We start from the raw sequence: 18,767 nt of genomic DNA, 5'->3' as shown, positions 1-18,767 counted from the left end.
TTTACAACACCTCTTTGTAACTGTTGTAAGATTTGTGTGTCTATTGCAGATAATGTTGCTGGGTCTTATATTTAGTCTCTGTCTTTCAACTGTTAATTTATATTTATGTTAATTGTAATTATAACTGCATAACAACTTTTTATTTTTTTTCTCTGCTTCTTTTTGTTTTCAATTTCAGCTTTTCTTAAGATAAATATTCTTTTGCTAGTTTAAAATTTTTACATTTTAATTTTGGCTTATCGTGGTCAACCTTCACTTAAGATGCATACTCATGCTTATTACCTATGTTGATTTCTTAAACTTACCTATATCTCTGTTTTCCTGGTACAAAAAACAAGTACTTTAGCCCTTTCACTAGTCTCAAGAGGTCGAGCACATAACTCTTTAAAAAGATATGGCATATATTACTAAATATAAAACATACATTTTTTAAGCCAAGGCTACCAGGAAATAGCAGGCTTGGGGATGTTCAAAGAGCACATCACTTTTAGTCTTCTCAGTTCCTTGTGGGAAATATGCTTGGATTAGTATTGCTGCTGTTTTGACTCTCCCAGGTAAGTTCCTGCTAGGTTGCAAGAAGACCTGAGTGGAAACATTCTTCTTACAGCCTTAACCATGTCCCATGTCTAGTTCCATTAATTATCTACCATAAGTTGAATAAAACTGACTTTAACAAGCTAAGGCACTTGATTCTAAAACCCAGGTACTGCTGCATTATCCCTAGGTCCTATAGTGATCATCAAGTATCACACCTGAACAGTCTCACTGAAATATGTGAAGTCACTAGTCTAGTCAGGGACTATCACACTCAGACAGAGTTTACCTAATAGTTTGTAGACAAGGCTTCTTCTCCATTCCTGTTCTTTTAGCTCTTTACTTTGTTTCCAGCTCCTTTTGTCCTGTCTTCTTTCTGGGTGCATTGACCGTCTCCTATTGCCTTAGTTTGGTTTCCAGATCAGTTATGTCTAGGTTGTTTCTTAAGATTTTGAGCCTATTGCCTACTCTGAACTTTGGATATTTCTTTTATTTTTTTACTCTTGTTAGACTTCCAGGACTCTGGACTTAATACGTGTCCTGACTCAACATTTGTGTGTACTTTGACTACTGCTTAATTACCAAATGATGCCCACAACCAGATTATGATTTTTAGTAACCTAATGTACCCTTGTTTTAAACTGATCACTTGCTTCCCAACTGTCAGCTCAACTTACTTGCTGATTTTTCAACCCTTCTCTAGATTTGGACTACATTAAAGTCTCCTCCCTAGCACTGTACTTAGCATAGTTCTGCAACTTAGTACCCATTACTGCTTGTATTCAGTGCACACAAGTGAAGAACCATTTCTGAGTTGACAATTTAGAGCTGTTTAGCTAAGCAACCCAATAACCAGAGCAGTGTTGAAAGAGATTTATTTTAAGGTTAAATCTACTCTGATGGGTTTATTAAAATGATAAAGGTCTTTAGGATAAAATCTTTTTTTTAATAAATATATGTAATGTAATAAATATTTTAGTGTATCCCCTTTTGGCCTGAGGATGCTTCTAATAAACTTCTGATTCAAGTTGAAAGAAATGAAGGCCCTCCAAAAAAGATACATTTTAACAAGCAAGAAAATTGTATTTTATTGCGTCTAGATAATGAGGTAAGTGATTTTTTTGTGTGTGATTAGAGAAGCTACTATATACTTACTAGTATTTTATTTTTTGTATCAAAATCATCTCTGATGATTTTTTTTCCTTTCGTCAAAAATGAACAAACATTTCTTTTTGTAAAGGGAAAAAATACTAAAAGGAAACTGAGGCATAAAGCAATTAAATTCTTACACAGAAAATTAGTTGGAATAATTTTCTAGAATATTAGAATACTGGAATATACCACGTATGGAATTTGACCCATCTGTATACAATAATTGAGATTCATGATTTCCCAGACATGCAGTGTAAAATCCTGAATTGCTTTCTAAATCATCAAAACAATGTTTTAAGTTATGAATAGTTTTATTATTAAATGTTATTAATATTCTTTAGAAAATGATCACAGAGAATATTTTCTTTTCCTTTTTTCTAGCTTGGAGGTATTATAGCAGAAGTTAACTTGGCTGAGCATTCTACAGTTATTACATTTTCAGATTATCATGATGGAGCAGCTACATTCCTGTTAATAAATCACACCAAGAATGACATTGTTCAGTACAAGCAAAGGTAAGAAGATTATCACAAATACAATATCCCCTGGTTTCAGCAGAGTCTAGGTGAGTCTAGATGAGACATTGACTTTATGATGATTTCTTAAGCATATAAATACTGATAATGGCATCGTGGCTATGTTAAAACAATGTCCTCATTAAAAAAAAAAAGTATACTGAAGTGTGTTAGGGGTAAAACTGACTCTATATCTATAACTTACTTTTTTTTTAATTGCGATATAATTGACATGTAACATTAGTTTCAAGTGTACAACATAATGATTTAATATTTGTATATATTGTGAAATAATCACCACAGTAAGTCTAGTTAACATCCATTACCAAACATAGTTACAAATTTTTTTTCTTGTGATGAGAACTTGTAAGATTTACTCTCAGCAACTTTCAAATATATAGTACAGTATTATTAACTATAGTCACCATGCTAAACATTACAGCCCCATGACTTATTTATTTTATAACTGAAAGTTGTATCTTTTGACCACCTTCACTCATTTTGTCCACCCCACCACCACCTACCTCTGGCAACCACCAATCTGTTCTCTGTATCTGTGTGTTTGGGTTTTTTGTTGTTGTTTTCCTTTTTGTTTTTTTTAGATTCCACATCTAAGTGAGATTATATAGGATTTGTCTTTCTCTGTCTGACTTATTTCACTTAGCATAATGCCCTCAAGGTCTATCCACATTGTTGCAGATGGCAAGATTTCCTTCTTTTTTATGGCTGAATAATATTCAATTGTATGTATGTATGTAGTGTGTGTGTGTGCGCGTGTGTATATATATATATCTATATATATCTTTTTGAGTTAGTGTTTTTGTTTTCTTTGGATAAATATCCAGAAGTATAATTGCTGGATCCTATGCTCGTTCTATTTTTAATTTTTTGAGGAACCTCCATATTGTTTTCCATAGTGGCTGCACCAGTTTACATTCCCACCGACAGTGCACCAAGGGTTCCCTTTTCTCCACATCCTCACCAACACTTATTTCTTTTCTTGTCTTTTTGATGGTAGCCATTCTAACAGGTATAAGGTGATATCTCATTACAGTTTTGATTTGCATTTCCCTGATGATTAGTGATACAATTTACTTCTAAATGCTTCAAAAAAAGAAAAATGGAAGAACTGAAGCAAGTATGGCAAAAGCTTAATCGTTGTGGAATCTGGTGAGGAAAATGTCAGGGTTTTCATAAGAATTTTGTCTATTTTTGAAGTTTTTCATATTTTTAATGAACATAATGTAAATAGTGAAACGAGATTTTTTTCAAACAGTAGATACCTTCTTCTTGCTGAGGTGTGTAGGAAAGGACTGCAAATCTTTAAGCTTCTCTGAAGACCATAAATAAATCTCGATATTTCAGGATTACTCTTAACATCATTTGTTCCAATTTGCTGTGATATAATATCCTCCTAGTACCACTACAGTTTATGTAATTTTCTTCCTCTACTTATTGGTCCCAAGCTGTCTTGAGTATATTTTGTCTGCTTTTTTAGTTTGTTTTCATGTGTCACTTGTCAGTGGGCCTATATTTATCAGTGCACTTATGCTTTCCTTCCACTGCTGAATGTACACTTCTGATCATTGACTAAAATCAAATAGGCATTGAGTGAGGACCCCAAGGCTGGGCTAGCAAACACCTAGAACTCCTCCTTGCCTATCAATTCTCTCTTCTGTGGAAGATGTTGAAAGAGAGGAAAGCCTATGTTTTAGGATTAATACTATGAAATTAATATTACAAAAATAATAAATTGGTTAATTAAAACTGACAAAAACAAATAGAAATGTTTTCTCCTATGCCCTTCAATCCATGTACTTCAAGTAGCTTTTCCCAGTGTTCCCAGAATTAAGACCTACAGAAAATGACTTGAGTGACTATTTTCTTGATTCTCTCAAGGATACTGCATAGCTGGTAACATCCTAGATACATAGGAGCTAAGTTAATTCTTTACGTACTGTGGATGATGTAGGGCCTCATAGCTTAGTTCTCTGACATCTGGTTGAGCCTGGCTGAGGCTGAGCTAGAGACTTCTCAGTCTTTTCTTTGGCTTTGACCTTGCAGTTTTCTTTATATTAAGAGTGCAGGCATAAAGTGTTTAGAAATCTTATCTACTGCATTGTTATAATTGTAAAAGTAAGGGATAAGGGAAAAACTAGAATGTGATCCTGTGTTGAAATTCTGACACAAAAAAATTACAGTCTTACTGGAAATTTATAAAATAAATAGTCTGCAAGAATTACACACTGGATTTAAATTTAGATTTATTTGAAGAAGTAGTTATTAAATCAAGAACCTGAAACTTTGGTTTAAAAGAATATTGAATCCAGAGTTCTGTGTGCTGATGATCCCCAAATCTTTACTCCAGTGTAGACTTCTCTTAAGTTTCAAGCTGCCACCTCCTCCTAAGTATCACATAAGAACCTAAAGTGATTCAAAGCTGATCTTATTTATGCTACAGAAACTACTCCTCTTCCATATCCTCCTCTCAGTGAATGGCACTGTCACCCCCTATCATCCTAGATTTCTTCTGCCTCACCACACCCGTCAATTAGTTAAACTCTAGTTTTTAAAAATCTTATCCTCTTGTTTAATCTCTCCTGTCATTATCCCAGTTCAGGCTCCCAACATTTCTTATCTATTTGAGTAGATTTTTGATCTATATCCCTAGTCTTGTCTCTAGTAAATCCTCCATTTGCCACCAGAGTTAGGTTTCCAAAAGTACTAAATATAATCATAGCTCTCTCCTGTTTAAAATTCTTTAGTGACTTGCCATTTCTTTTAAAACAAAATATGTTTCTAGGCTACCTTTCTAATCATTTATCTTTCTGTTACCTAACTCTTTCTCTATCCTTCAGACCAAATGAAGTCTTTGTTTCCTGAATGCTATGGGTCCTTCCATGTGTTTTTACCTTTATAGGTGCTCCTTTCTGATAGAAAAACACTTCCACGTGATCCCTTCCCTCGCCAGCTTAATCTATACACCCAGTTTTTTATTACACCTTGCATATGTAGGTTAAAGCGTTTGTCACATTGTGTTGTCATTTTCTTGTGAGTTTAAGACATGTACACATACATAGTTAACATTCTGAGGACTATGGTTAGTTTTTATTTTCTTTAGAATTCCCATTGCCTACCTAAGGTATATTTGAGATGAATTTTTTCATAAGGAATATTCTGCAGTGAATTAAATAGACTAAAATTTATATGACTCGAAAGCATTTCTAAATATTTTTAAACCAAATTTATCTGATCAACACATTTACATTTGATATTTTTTTATGGAAAAATACGGATTGTAGGTCTTTTGTCTCCTCTGCTTTCCCTTGGCTTTTTTTGTTGTTAATATGGTTGTTTCCTGCAGATAAAAATAATAGCTGTTAATTAATTTTTAAAATTCTGTAGAAAAACTGAAAAGAAAACCATAATCCTTGGAATCCCAACACTGTCAACATTTTGATGCATTTCTTTTCACACTATTTTACTATTGCTATCTATATTTCTTAATTTCATTTTTAACAGCTATTGTGAACATGTAAATTTGCTTCAAAAACACAATTTTTAATGAATGCATGATATTCCACATTTAGATGTTCTATAATTAAATACTCCTCTTTTGTTGAGAATTTTATTTTCAATTTTATGTTAGAATCTGTTTATCTTTTGATAAAAATCCTTAACCCATTTGTAATCCTTGTAATAAGCAAATTTATGATTCCTTGCCATATTTTTTTTGTAATATGGATTTTTTTTTTCTAATGATGATTTGGAACATATACATTCTGTTCCTGTTCTATATAATTACTTTTTTGTTCTTGAAGATTTTGATGTGTTTTAAATTTTGAGAATGAAATAGTTATCTGCTAACTTACACATGAAAAATTTGAAATAACTTTTACATTTTCTTGAACTTCTCTTTCCAAGGTCTCAGTTTCTTATGAATTTGGGATTTTTGACCCAGATTAATATTAAATGGTTAGTTTTTTGAAAACATGTTTAGAGCCAGCCCTGGTGGTCTAGTGGTTAAGATTCAGGTTCATTTCCTGATTGTGGAACCACATCACCCATCTGTCAGTTGTCAAACTGTGGCAGCAGCTCACATAGACAACTAAAAACTAACAACTAGGATGCACAACCATGCACTGAAGCTTTAAAAAAAAAAGTTTATTCAAGGCTTTCTCTGGCATTTGCATTTATTGTATAACATATTAATAACAAGTTGATTTATTTGACTGGTTTTGTTGCTTAATATTTCTACACACTAGTTCTTAAAACTATTTCGAATCACATCTGGCTTGGTTGGAAAAAGTCTTTGAGTTAGTTTTTCAGTAAGAGTTTGTTATGCTGTTGCTTGTTTGAAAGTATTTTACTCTTGCAAGTTAATGACAATTTGACGTAAAATTTTAAGTCATAACCTCTTTTCCTCAAAATTGTGTAGACATTGCTCCATTGTTTTCTGGCATTCAGTATTATGGAAAAGTGTGAAACCAGTCGTATTTTTGTTTCTTTGTGGGTAACTGATTTTCCTAGATGTTTATAGGCAGTTTTCTCTCTATTTTCTTTTTTACAAAGGATGTCTAGGATGATATTCTGTTTTCATTAATTTTGTCTAATAACCAATGAAGTCATTTCATCTGCAGAGTCAGCTTCTTCTTCAGCTCAAAAAAGTTATGTTTTATTATTTCTTTGGTTTGTAACTTCTCCAATTTTTTTCTTTCGGGCAATCATTTTGTGCGTTGATTGAATTTCTTAGATTTATATCTCATGTCTTATGATTTTTGAAAATAATTGAGCTGTATTGTTTTTGCCGAGTAAGACAAATACTTAGGAAAAGGTTACCAATTAAATTCTCTTAGATTTAGTATAGGTAAGATAAAGTAATTGGAATAATTCTCTGTCATAATTAATTTGTATTAAAATGAAAGTTGACAAAGTAGTTTCAAAGACCTGAAGACTTTTATTTTCTAAGTAGAACATATATTTCCCTTGAAATAGTCTCATTATTTTCTTAGAAAACCTCTTTTTCATTGATTATGGAAAAAATTTCAGTCTACTCAATCAGAACTATCACAACTTTCAATTAATGGACTCAGAATTAATGAAGTATTATTTTGGATTCTTTATATATTCATATACTTGCACTTAATTTAATGCACACTTTTACTATTTATGTCAGTTCTCTCAGGGAAATAGAAGATTCCCTCCCTCCGGGAAAAGCAGTATTTTATACATGGGCTGATCCAGTGGGCTCTAGAAAGCTGAAGTGGACATGTGGAAAAAGCCACGGTGAAGTAACACAAAAGGATGTATGTACTGGATTGATTGTTATGGTGTTCTCAGCAGCCTTTTTTTTTTCCTCTTCAATAGTTGATTTTGTTTTAAAATTTTTTGAATAAAAATATAAGTAAACTTTTTTTCACTACTTGTAAATGTCAATAACAATAGATAAAAAAACCAGTGAATTCCTGTTTTCTTCTTTCTTTTTGTTAATTGAGGTCACACTGGTTGATAACATTATATACATTTCAGGTGTACATTGTTGTATTTAGGGTTCTGTATAGACTGCATTGTGTTCACCATCGGAAGTCTAGTTTCCATCCGTCACCATAATATATGCCCCTTTACCCCTATCACCCTTCCCCCACCCCCTGCCTTCTGGTAATCACCAATCTGTTCTCCATATCTATGTTTGTTTGTTTATCTTCCACATATGAGCGCAGTCATTCCGTAATTGTCTTTCTCCATCTGACTTATTTCGAAAATGGCAAGATTTCCTCGTTTTTTTGTGGCTGAGTAGCAGCCTTTTCTTTTTTTTTTTAAAAGGTATCTGTTTCAGCCTTGCTGGTTTTAAGGCCTGTTTTGTGCCTACGCTTCTAAAAAACTACCAAAGATTTTAAAAATATTATTCAAATGTTAACTTAGTCAAAAAATGTTTAAAAATCGAAGAATTCTTATTTTGTTAACTTAGTCAAAAAATGTTTAAAAATCAAAGAATTCTTATTTTGTCTACATCATTGTTTGCTTCTATTATGTATAAAGGGTAAACTGTGCTTAGAGGTGTGCTTTCAGCATTCACCTCATAAACAGATATATTCTCTGCATTGACAGTCACCTTAGGTCAATTTAGCTTCTCTGAGGAACATTTAGGCATCCACTAACTAAAAAATTTATTTCTGGCTGAGAAGCTATTGCTGATTTGTTTTTTATAATATTAAAGTTATGTATAAACATTTTCCAGTAACATTTTAAGTGACTTCCAGAAATTGTTTTATTAGTCTTTCAAATTTCATCTTAATTTGACCCCTATTCCAATGTCTTTTTTCTTACCACTAGTTATTGTTTCTTCCTGTGACTAGGCCAGTGGTTCTCACTCCCATTTTAGAGGAGAAACTGAATGTTTCATAATTAAGTATGTCTTTACTGTAGGGTTTTTTGTTTTTGGTAAATACTCTGTATCAAATTAAGGCAGTTGCCTTCTACTCTTAGTTTGTAAAAATGTTGTGTGCGTCTATATGTACAAATGAATGAGTATCGAATTTTTATCAATTTTTATGCTTTTTATTTTTTATCTATTGAAATGATTATATGATATTTGGACTTTATCTTACTTGAGAGGATGAATTATATGGTTGCTTTTTTAATATTAGACTAACCTTGTATTTCTGGAATTGGCTTGCTAATGTTTTAAGATTTTTGCTTGTATTCATGAGAGAAGTTGGCCTGTAACTTTCCTACCTTGTAATGTCCTTACCAGATTTTGAGATCGAAGTCGTGATGACTTCTAAAACATGTTGGGAGGTACAATTTTCCTATTTTCTAAAAGAGGTTATGTAAGATTGGTATGATTTCTTCCTTGAATGTTTGCTAGAATTTACCAGTGAAGCTAAGCCATCTTAACCTGCAGCTGTCTTTGTAGGAAGATTTTAAATTATGAATTCTATTTTGTTATTATATATAGGACAATTCAGTTTTCTATTTATGCTTGTGTCATTTTGGTAAGAGTTTTTCTAAGAATGCTTATTTCATCTGAATTTTCTGATGTATTGATATAAAGGTTTTCATAATATCCATCATTATCTTTTTAATCTTTGTAGTGATTCTCTATTTTATTCCTGATATAGATTATTTGTGCCTTCATTCCTTTTTCCTTAATAAGTTTTGCTAAGGATTTATCAGTTTTATTTGTTTTGTTTACTGTCAGAAAGTCATTGTTTTGCTCTTTTGATGATCTCTTTTATATATTTGTTTTCATTTTCACCAATTTCTGCTCTAATCTATATTATATTCTTTAATTTTTCTTTGGTTTTAATTTGATAATTTTTTCTAAACTCTTGAGGTAGGTACTATGTTAGTCTGCTTGGGCTACCATAACAAAATACCTTAGACTGGATAGCTTAAACAACAGAAATTTATTTCTCACAGTTCTGGAGGCTGGAAGCCTGAGATTGGAGTGCCAGCATGATTAGGTTCTGGTGACCACGGTGAGGACTCCCTTCCTGGCTTGCAGATGATTCCCTTCTTGCTATGTCCTCACATGGCAGAGAAAGAACAAGAGAGCTCTCTGGTCTCTCTTATAAGGATACTAATCCTGTTGGATCAGAGCCATAGTCCCTCCCTTATTACATCACTTAACCTTTATTGCCTCCATAAAGGCCCTATGTCCAAATACAGTGACATTGGAGGTTGGGACTTCAACATATGAATTTGGGGGCGACACAATTGAGTTCATAGGAAATACCTATATCATTGTTTTTCAGAATTTCTTCACTTCTTATTTGAAGTCACTTAAAGTCACAAATTTCCCTCCAAAACCAGCATTAGTTTTATCTCACAAATTTTATGTTATGTTTATTATCCTTTAGTTCAAGATTTTTCTAAATTGCATTATGATTTATTTTTTATATTTTGGTTTCATGGATACTTAGTTTATTACTTTTAAAAAATATGGAAATTTTCTAGTTATGTTTGTTGATTTCTACCTTAATTCCACTGTGATCTGAGAACATACTCTGATTCAGTCCTTTGAAATTTATTCAGATTGACTTTGTGAGTCAGCATGTGGTCAGTTTTTGTAAATATTTGGTGTGTATTTGAAAAGAGTATGTGTTCTGTAGTTGTTGGTTACAGTGTTCTGTATATGTCAGTTCAAGTTTGTTAATTGTGTTGTTTAAATCTTCTATGATTAATTTTTTTGTTTGCTTGTTTTGTTACTGTGAGAGTGCTGTTTAAAATCTCCCAGTATAATCATGGATTTATACATTTCTCTTTTGGTTTTGTTAATTTTGGCTTTTATATTTTGAAACTGTATGATTAGGTAGATACCAATTTAGAATTGTTGTTATATCTTCCTGGTAGGTTGATCCTTTTATTAGTATATAATATTGCAGTGCCCTCTATAGTATGCTTTTAGGCTCAAACATTCAGACTCACAAAACTATCATAGGACACAGTCTGCAACTGCCTACTCAGGAGGAGACAGGCCAGGAAACACAGCATGCCAACAGGGAGCGTCAGACATTTCACATAGCGGTTTAGGAGGTATTCTCTTTGGTCACCTCAAATGACAGCTTTGTTCTAAGGAAACAAGGCTCATTTGGGTGTGTATGAGCCACTTTGTCCTAAGAAGCACTACTCCACAATAGCAAATATCTCTTGTAACAACCGATGAACATAGCTTACAGATTTTCTGCAAGGGACATATAAGCATCATCACACTAAGAGAAGCCTAAAGCCGTGCATTCTTGACTTGTTAAAACCTGCTGTAAATTAGTACTTGTACCACTCTTTCAGTAGTGTAAGGACTTTAGAACTCCCTAACTCCATTTACCCCCTTCCATTTTATGTACTATTGTTGTATGTTTTATTTCTAAATATATGTTAAATCCCATAAGAAGTACTATTACAGTTTTCCATAATTAATGTTCCATTTAAATTAACCCACTATTTCTCCTTTTTGCCACTTTTCATTCCTGCCTGCGTCTCCATGTTTCCATTTGAGTTCATTTTTATTCTCTTGAACTATTTTTCTAGTGTGATTCTACAGTTGAGTTCTCCATCTGTTTTTGTTTGTCTGGAAATATCTTTATTTCACCCTGTTTTTGTGGGGTATTTTTGCTGGATGTCAAATTTCAGGGTTTGCACTTCTTTTTTTTCTCTTCACCTTAGGACTCCACCATTACATAAATGTTAGACCTTTTCACTGTGTCACTTATGACTTTTATATGGTGTTCTACATCGTTTCATACTTTTCATCCTTCAGTATGGATATTTTCTTCTGACCTACTTTTTACTGTACTTCTCTTGCTATGTCTAATCTGCTCTTAAAATCATACATTGAGTTCTTAATTTCAATTATTGAAATTATCACTTCTAGAATTTCTATTCTAGAAATTTTTATTCCAGAATTCTCTATCTTGTTACATAATTCCTCGAATGTATTAGTCATAGCTACTTTAAAGCCTATCTGACAATTCCAATATTTAGATCTCTTGTGGATATTTTTATATTTTCTCTTTTTTTTTCTTAGGTTTCACTCAAATCCATTCTTTATGCATGTTTATTTTTGACTGTGCACTGGGCGTAGTAGATGAAAATTTTCAGAGATAATTTGAGGCTCTGTATGATGTTCCCTATCTTTTGAGAAGATATGGTTTTGCACTTGTCAGGCAGCTAGTCTAGGGAGAGATTACCTTAATCCAAATGGGGATTGAAATGATTCGAATCTGGTCTTCAGTCCTTGTGAGAACTAGTCTATTTTCAGGTTACCCTGGCACCTAGCCCTTTGGGTACTCAACTGAAAGCCTAAGCTGTTCACCCCTTCTTTTTGGTATGCCTTGCGCTCCAAATTTGGTCCTTCCATTCCCTTGAAACTACCCAATATTTTTCTGATTTTCTTAATTTCTCAGTGTCTGCTTCTACTTGTAGAATTGGCAATTGACTTTTGGAGAAAGTGCCTCCAAATACGAAGTTCACTTTTATTGGCTTTCTTTCTCTCTCAGATCTTGGCCCCATTAATTCTCACTTGCTTAGCAGCTTTTCTGTCTTTTCAAACATGTGTTTTCCTTTTTGTTTTTTGTCCAGCTTTTTTTTCTTAGCAAAAGGGTTGGTCCAAGACCACCTAGTCATCAACTACCAGAGCAGAAACTCATGGTGTCTTTTTAAAATTAATCTTGTTAGCATATGGGAGTATAATGGCATTTTGTTTATTGATTTTTGTGCAGAAAACTCACTGAATTCTCTTATTAATATTGATTATTTGGTTTTTATTTTTCTGTATGGACAATGATGAAACTTACAAATAATACTCCTTTTCAAGTCCTTTCATCTTTAATTTCTTTTTGCCTTACTGGGCTGGCTAGGATCTCTATATACTGTTGAATAAAAGTGATGTTTACAGACATCTTTGCCTTACTTCTGATCTTAAATTATATACCTTCAGTATTTCACCTTTAAGTATGATCTTTGCCAAAGTTTGGTGTTTTGGGGGGTTTTTTTGGAGAGTTTGTTAAAAGGTTAAAGAACTTCTCGTCTAGCCTTTGTTTGCTGAAAGTTTTTATTATGACTGGATATTGAATTTTATAAAATGTTTTCTCCCACATAGGTGCTATTCTGTTTGCAAAACATTCCTTTTTTTGCTTCAGACTTCCATCTTGGATCACTTTCTTTTTGCCAGTATTTGATTCCTCCTGTAGAATTTCCTTCAGTGAATCTCTATTGATGATGAAATTTAGTAGTTTTTATTTGTCTTTAGGCATCTTTATTTGTATACTTTTCTTCACTGAAGGATGTTTTTGCTGAGTAAGGAATTCTGGGTTCAGAGTTATTTTCTCTTAGGATATTGATGGTCTTTTTCCATTGTCTTCCAGTGTTGCTCTTATGGAGTCCAGTGTAGGTATTTTTTTTTTAGATGTATTTGAGAAGGCTGCTTATAATTGACCTGTTAACTTTTTTTTATTCCTGGTTATTAGATTTATTCAGGAAAAAATATTTTAATATAAAACTCTTATTTATTTGATCTGTTGATTAGTACTTTTGCATATGGTGAAGTTTATAAAGATAAACCTGAAATCTACAAAATATTAGAAAGACTTCAGAATTATTTGGGAATAAGTTAATTTTCTTTCTCAATGTAATTTTAGTGATATATATTCTATTTTAGAAAGTATTATAAGTAACATGACTGTTTCTAGATATTGATTTGATGTGAAGAACCCCAATTTTTAATTTCAGTGGGTTATACCGTGAATGTGTACTGTATGGTAAAATTTTCTGTTAATCAGAATATTCTCTTAACTAGAAATTCATGAGTGTTAATTATTAGAATTTGGTATATTTATCTTGTCATTGAACCTCAAGACCCTGATATCAGCACAATGCTTATATATAAGGGCTTCCTGCAGAATTAATCCTGTGGTGAATATCCATGCTTTGTAGAGCATGCAACTGAGGTGTCAGATATGTTTTATCATATTGATTCAGCTCTGTAAGGAAATATGAATTTCTGACCGGACAACTTTTAACATATAACACATTGATTAATCATAGAATAAAGCAGAGAAAATAATACTTTGTGTTATTGATTAGCCTACAGAGGGAGACTAATTAGATTTTATTAAGATGTTAAAAGAACAATTGGCCTGTCTTCTTGATTAATAACTTCGTAATAATAATGGCAGAAGTTAACATCACATGATTTTAATTATGTAAATTTCCAAATATCACACAAATATTAATTCATTTAGTTTGTTCAACCCTGTGAAGGAGGTGCCATTACTATTCTCAGTTTTCAAACGTGGAATCTAGATTTCATATTGGTTGGGACAAAACTCTAATTTTTTATTTTTTGATGGTTTTGTTTTAGGATATGATGACACCTATAAATTTGGGGAAAAAGACCATTTATTTAGTTTCATTCTTTGAAGGCTTACAACGCATTATTTTATTTACTGAAGATCCAAGGGTATTTAAAGTGACATATGAAAGTGAGAAAGCAGAGTTAGCAGAGCAAGAAATTGTGTTGGCATTACAAGATGTTGGAATTTCTCTCGTCAACAATTACACAAAGCAAGAAGTAGCCTATATTGGCATTACAAGGTTAGATGCGTTAAAATTTGGATAAATTTAAATGATCAGTTCTTAATCATTAAGAATGGTGATTGTAAAATCTAAAATAATTTAGTTTAAATTTTGTGTTTTGACTATTCATTGATACTAAGGTAAGGCTAATTTAAAAGTGCTTTTGAGGGTTTTTTTTGCCTTTTGAAGTAAAGATATATTAAAAATCAAAGTTATAAATTCCTCATTATGTTGATTCTCCCAGCTCTCTAGAAAGTTAGATTTATTCAGCTTGTCGAAAGTATACTTTGTTTAACATGTCATAAGAAAATGTTTAGTTGTCCATTACCACCTATCTCAGGGCAGGGCGGGGTACACTGTCAATGCTCCATCAATATTTATTGGAGGAATAAAGACAATTTCTTTCTAATTTGACCTTGGCACTTTAAGATCTAATAAGGTAATACTGTATTTATCATTGCCCATGTAAGTCATCACCAGTAAAACTCTTTTCTTTCTCTTATGCCCTTAATATTCCTATTCATAAACACTTCATATAAGCTTAGGTTATATATATGTTAGCACCTAATTTGAGAGGATTTCTGGATTCTAGTCGTATAACCAAGATAATGTAGTTTTAATCCTTTACTTGAGATAAACTCCCAAATAAATATATATATTAAAGGTATATGATATAGATTTAAATTTATTTTTCTATGTAAATTCATCTAGAAATGCCCCTGACTTCTCACTGAATGGAATCCATGCCATTTAAACAGGGATATTGAAAACTATCTTCTTAGAAATTTTTTGTTGTTCTTAAAAATGTGTTCATTATTTAAACAAAAAGCTCAAATAGGCAACAGATTTTAAGCCTGTAAAACCTATTTGCTATCTCATATGCTAGATAATGTGAATGCAAAGGGAATAATACATGATTCCTACCTTTCTGTTTATTAAGTGATTATAAATTTTAGAAGGAATAAAATAGAATACTTAAAATTAAATAACTTACATACTTAAATAAACAGAAAGAGTGAAGTAATTTTAGAATGTGGATAGATTTTTTATTCTGTACTTATGTCTTTCAGCATAAGTCTTTTCAGTAAGTTAGATTCGTTCCATTCTCTCTCTTCTCTCATACATTACTATTTCACACTTTGTTTCTTTTTAAACCCCCATTTTCTGTCTCAGCTCACTGCCTTGTATCACATTTCACTGAGAAAATTGAAGCAATCAAAAGGGAACTTCCAAAGACCCACCCTCTGATATCACAACTTCCTACCCATCAGCAATTTTTACCTACATACTGTGCCGACATACTTCCCCACAGTTACCATAGGTATATCATATGTGCTCCTATTTAAACATATTTTTCTACTTTTGCACTATATTCTATTCCCTCTTCCTTTCTTGAGACATTGATCCAGTAATTCTCTTCTTTCTCTCTCCTCTGTCAATAGTTTTTGGCTCTCTATTAGATTGTTACCATCAGTGTTACTTCTCTCAAAAAGAAAATTCTCTTGAGCCTACTTTTCCTGCTGCCTACTTGCCCATTTCTGTGCTTCCCTTTTAGCCAAACTCCTCAAAAGTGCTGTCTATTACAGAAGAGTAGTATATTCACTATCTCCAGTTCTTTTGTACCCATTTTTTCTTTAACCACTCCAAACAGGCTTTTGCTTTTAACATACCATGAAACTGGTCTTGTCAAGATCACCAGAGACCTACATATTGCCAGGTCCAGTGTACAATTACCAGACCTCATGTTGCTTAAGTTCGTAGCACTTAACACAGATCCCTCCTTGTTACAGTTTCTTTGACCTGACTTCCAGAATACCTCACCATCTTGGTTTTTCTTTCTATCCCAACATTCTCAGTCTCATTTGTTGGTTCCTTGTCTTCTCAACTGCTTAATATTGGGCGCCCTGAGGCTCTCAGACTTCAGTCCTCTTCTCTTCTGTGTTTCAGTTTTATGATTTCAAATACCACATGTATGCTAAACATTTCTAGAACTCTGTCTTTGGCCAGACCTTTGTCCTGAGCTTTAGACTCGTATATCCAACTGCCTAAACAGAGTCCCTACTCAGATGTCTGAGACTTCTTAAACTTCATATGTGTAAGACCAATCTCCTGATCTCTTCCTGCCAAAACCTGCTTCCCGATTGGAGTTAATTACAACTACATCATTCTAGTTGCCCAAGCCAAAAACTTTGGAATCATCTTTGGTTCCTGTCTTTATCTCACACCCCACGTCTAATCTATCTAGAAGTTCTGTGCTGGCTCTACCTTCAAAACACACATAGAATTTTCACTACTTAACTGTTACACCCTAGGCAGAGCCATCACCATTTCTCTCCTGGCTTGCTGCATTGAACTCCTAACAAGTTTTCCTGCTTCCAGCCTTCATCCTCTTTCTTCTTTCCCCCCATCCCAACACACAGTGTATTCTTAACAAGGCTTAAGTCAGATCATGTCGCTGATCTCATGATCTTTCAGTGGTTCCTCATTTCAGAATAAAACTCAGTCTTTACAGTGTCCTACATGGCTTTGCATTATTTGACCTCGCCTTATATGTCTTAACTTCATCTTCTACTCTTAATGTGTTCCAGGAATGACAGCCTATGTGCTCTTCTTCATACACTACAGGTGTGCTCTGCTTTGGAGTGTTTGCTCTAGCTGGTCCCTCCACCTGAAATGTTCTTCTCCTGTTGTCTGCTGGATAATTCAGTCATCTCCTTTTTTTTTTTTTTTTCAGATTTATTTATTTATTTTCCCCCCAAAGCCCCAGTAGATAGTTGTATGTCATAGCTGCACATCCTTCTAACTGCTGTATGTGGGACGCGGCCTCAGCATGGCCGGAGAAGCGGTGCGTCGGTGCACGCCCGGGATCCGAACCCGGGCCGCCAGCAGCGGAGCGCGTGCACTTAACCGCTAAGCCACGGGGCCGGCCCTCAGTCATCTCTTTTAGGGTTGCTGAAATCTTACCTTCTCAATGACACCCCCATTGAACACTCTATTTTAATACTGCAGCCCCCACCACTTTACATAACCCACTACTCCAGATCCACCTTACCCTGTGTTTTTTTTTCTTTCAAAACCATTTCACCTCCTAATATATTAAAATACACTAATTTATTGTATTTACTTATTTACTGTCACTCCTCAGCTAAAATAAAGCTCCAGAATGGCAGAGATGTTCACTGATAATATTCCTACCACTGAGAATAGTGCCTGAATAGGATTTTAATAAGTATTGGTTGAATGAATTCGTGTTTTTAAACTTGATTAAATTTTACGAAGGTTTTGTAATTCGTGTAATAAACCGGTTAAAATGAAATGTTTATAAATTTGTACCATGAATTTTGCTCTCATCTATAAGTTCTGATGTGGTTTGGGAGACAAAGCCCAAGAAGAAGGCAAGATGGAAGCCAATGAGTGTAAAGCACACTGAGAAGTTAGAGAAAGAATTCAAGGAATATACTGAATCTTCACCTTCAGAAGATAAGGTTATAGAGTTGGACACTAACATTCCGGTAATATTTTTAAGTACTGATGTGAAGTTTTGATTTTTATCTGTTGTAATTAGATGATTCACTAGTGAATTATTAAGGAAAGTCTGGTTTCCTTACAAAACAACGAAACCTATCATGCATACTTTATATAAAATATTTTAAGGGAATAGTTACCTATATTAAGAACTCACTTTCCCTTAAGATGCTAATGATCTATTCCTTGGTTAACAAGAAGCCAGTGAGTTGTTTTATTCATTTATTTTAAAATTATTTTTTATCACTTTATTTTTTAGTAAATTTATATGAAAAGTGATAGAACCAGGCTATAAGGATTATGTGAATATTTTTGTGAATTGTATGGATATGGGCTATAAAGATCTCAATCTAAACCTAATCAGATACTAGCCTACTATTTTAATTAATATTATTATTAAAATTTTTTGGTTGAAATTTCTGCATTTAACCAATTATGAATAAAGAGAAATTTCACGAATTTTTTTGGGGGGGGGACATGTTTTTCAGGTTCGCTTCACACCCAGTGGTACTAACATGAAAATTCTGCAACCACATGTAATAGCTATACGAAGAAATTATCTTCCAGCATTAAAAGTAGAATATAGCACATCTGCACACCAGTCATCATTTAGAATTCAAATTTATAGAATACAGGTGAGTCTGAAAAGATAGTCAAATTATATTCTAAAGGAACATAGCAATAAACCTAATATATTCCCATGGTCTGTTTTATCTAGTACTTCAGTTTCAGTGAACTAGACTTTTTGATTCCTTCTACTTCTTAAATCCTGTTATTCTAGTCAGGTTCTGTAATTAACATATTAATATACTGACCTGTTTTTTTATCTTCTTAGATCCAAAACCAGATACATGGTGCTATATTTCCATTTGTGTTTTATCCTATTAAACCTCCCAAGTCAATCACCATGGATTCAGGTTTGTTTGTATTTTTAGATTGTCATAAAAATAGTTGTATTAGCTATTT

General features: G+C 33.1%; 1 protein-coding gene across 5 annotated transcripts in view; it reads left to right on the top strand.

Moving 5' to 3' along the window:
• The window catches only part of VPS13A (vacuolar protein sorting 13 homolog A), a 252,521-nt gene that overhangs the window by 179,081 nt on the left and 54,673 nt on the right, over nt 1-18,767 (top strand). For all 5 annotated transcript variants that reach the window (XM_087444443.1, XM_004439626.3, XM_087444444.1 and 2 more), the window contains exons 51-57: nt 1,514-1,642; nt 2,068-2,201; nt 7,378-7,507; nt 14,062-14,294; nt 17,635-17,788; nt 18,290-18,436; nt 18,637-18,718. In XM_087444443.1, the coding sequence (XP_087300569.1) occupies nt 1,514-1,642; nt 2,068-2,201; nt 7,378-7,507; nt 14,062-14,294; nt 17,635-17,788; nt 18,290-18,436; nt 18,637-18,718 (1,009 nt within the window). The remainder of the gene's footprint in view (nt 1-1,513; nt 1,643-2,067; nt 2,202-7,377; nt 7,508-14,061; nt 14,295-17,634; nt 17,789-18,289; nt 18,437-18,636; nt 18,719-18,767) is intronic.

Source organism: Ceratotherium simum, chromosome 20, assembly GCF_057802395.1.
Source record: "Ceratotherium simum simum isolate JZ-2026a chromosome 20, ASM5780239v1, whole genome shotgun sequence".
Lineage (NCBI taxonomy): Eukaryota > Metazoa > Chordata > Mammalia > Perissodactyla > Rhinocerotidae > Ceratotherium > Ceratotherium simum.
The sequence above is the reverse complement of the archived record's forward strand: the minus strand, read 5'-3'. Positions and strand labels throughout refer to the sequence as shown.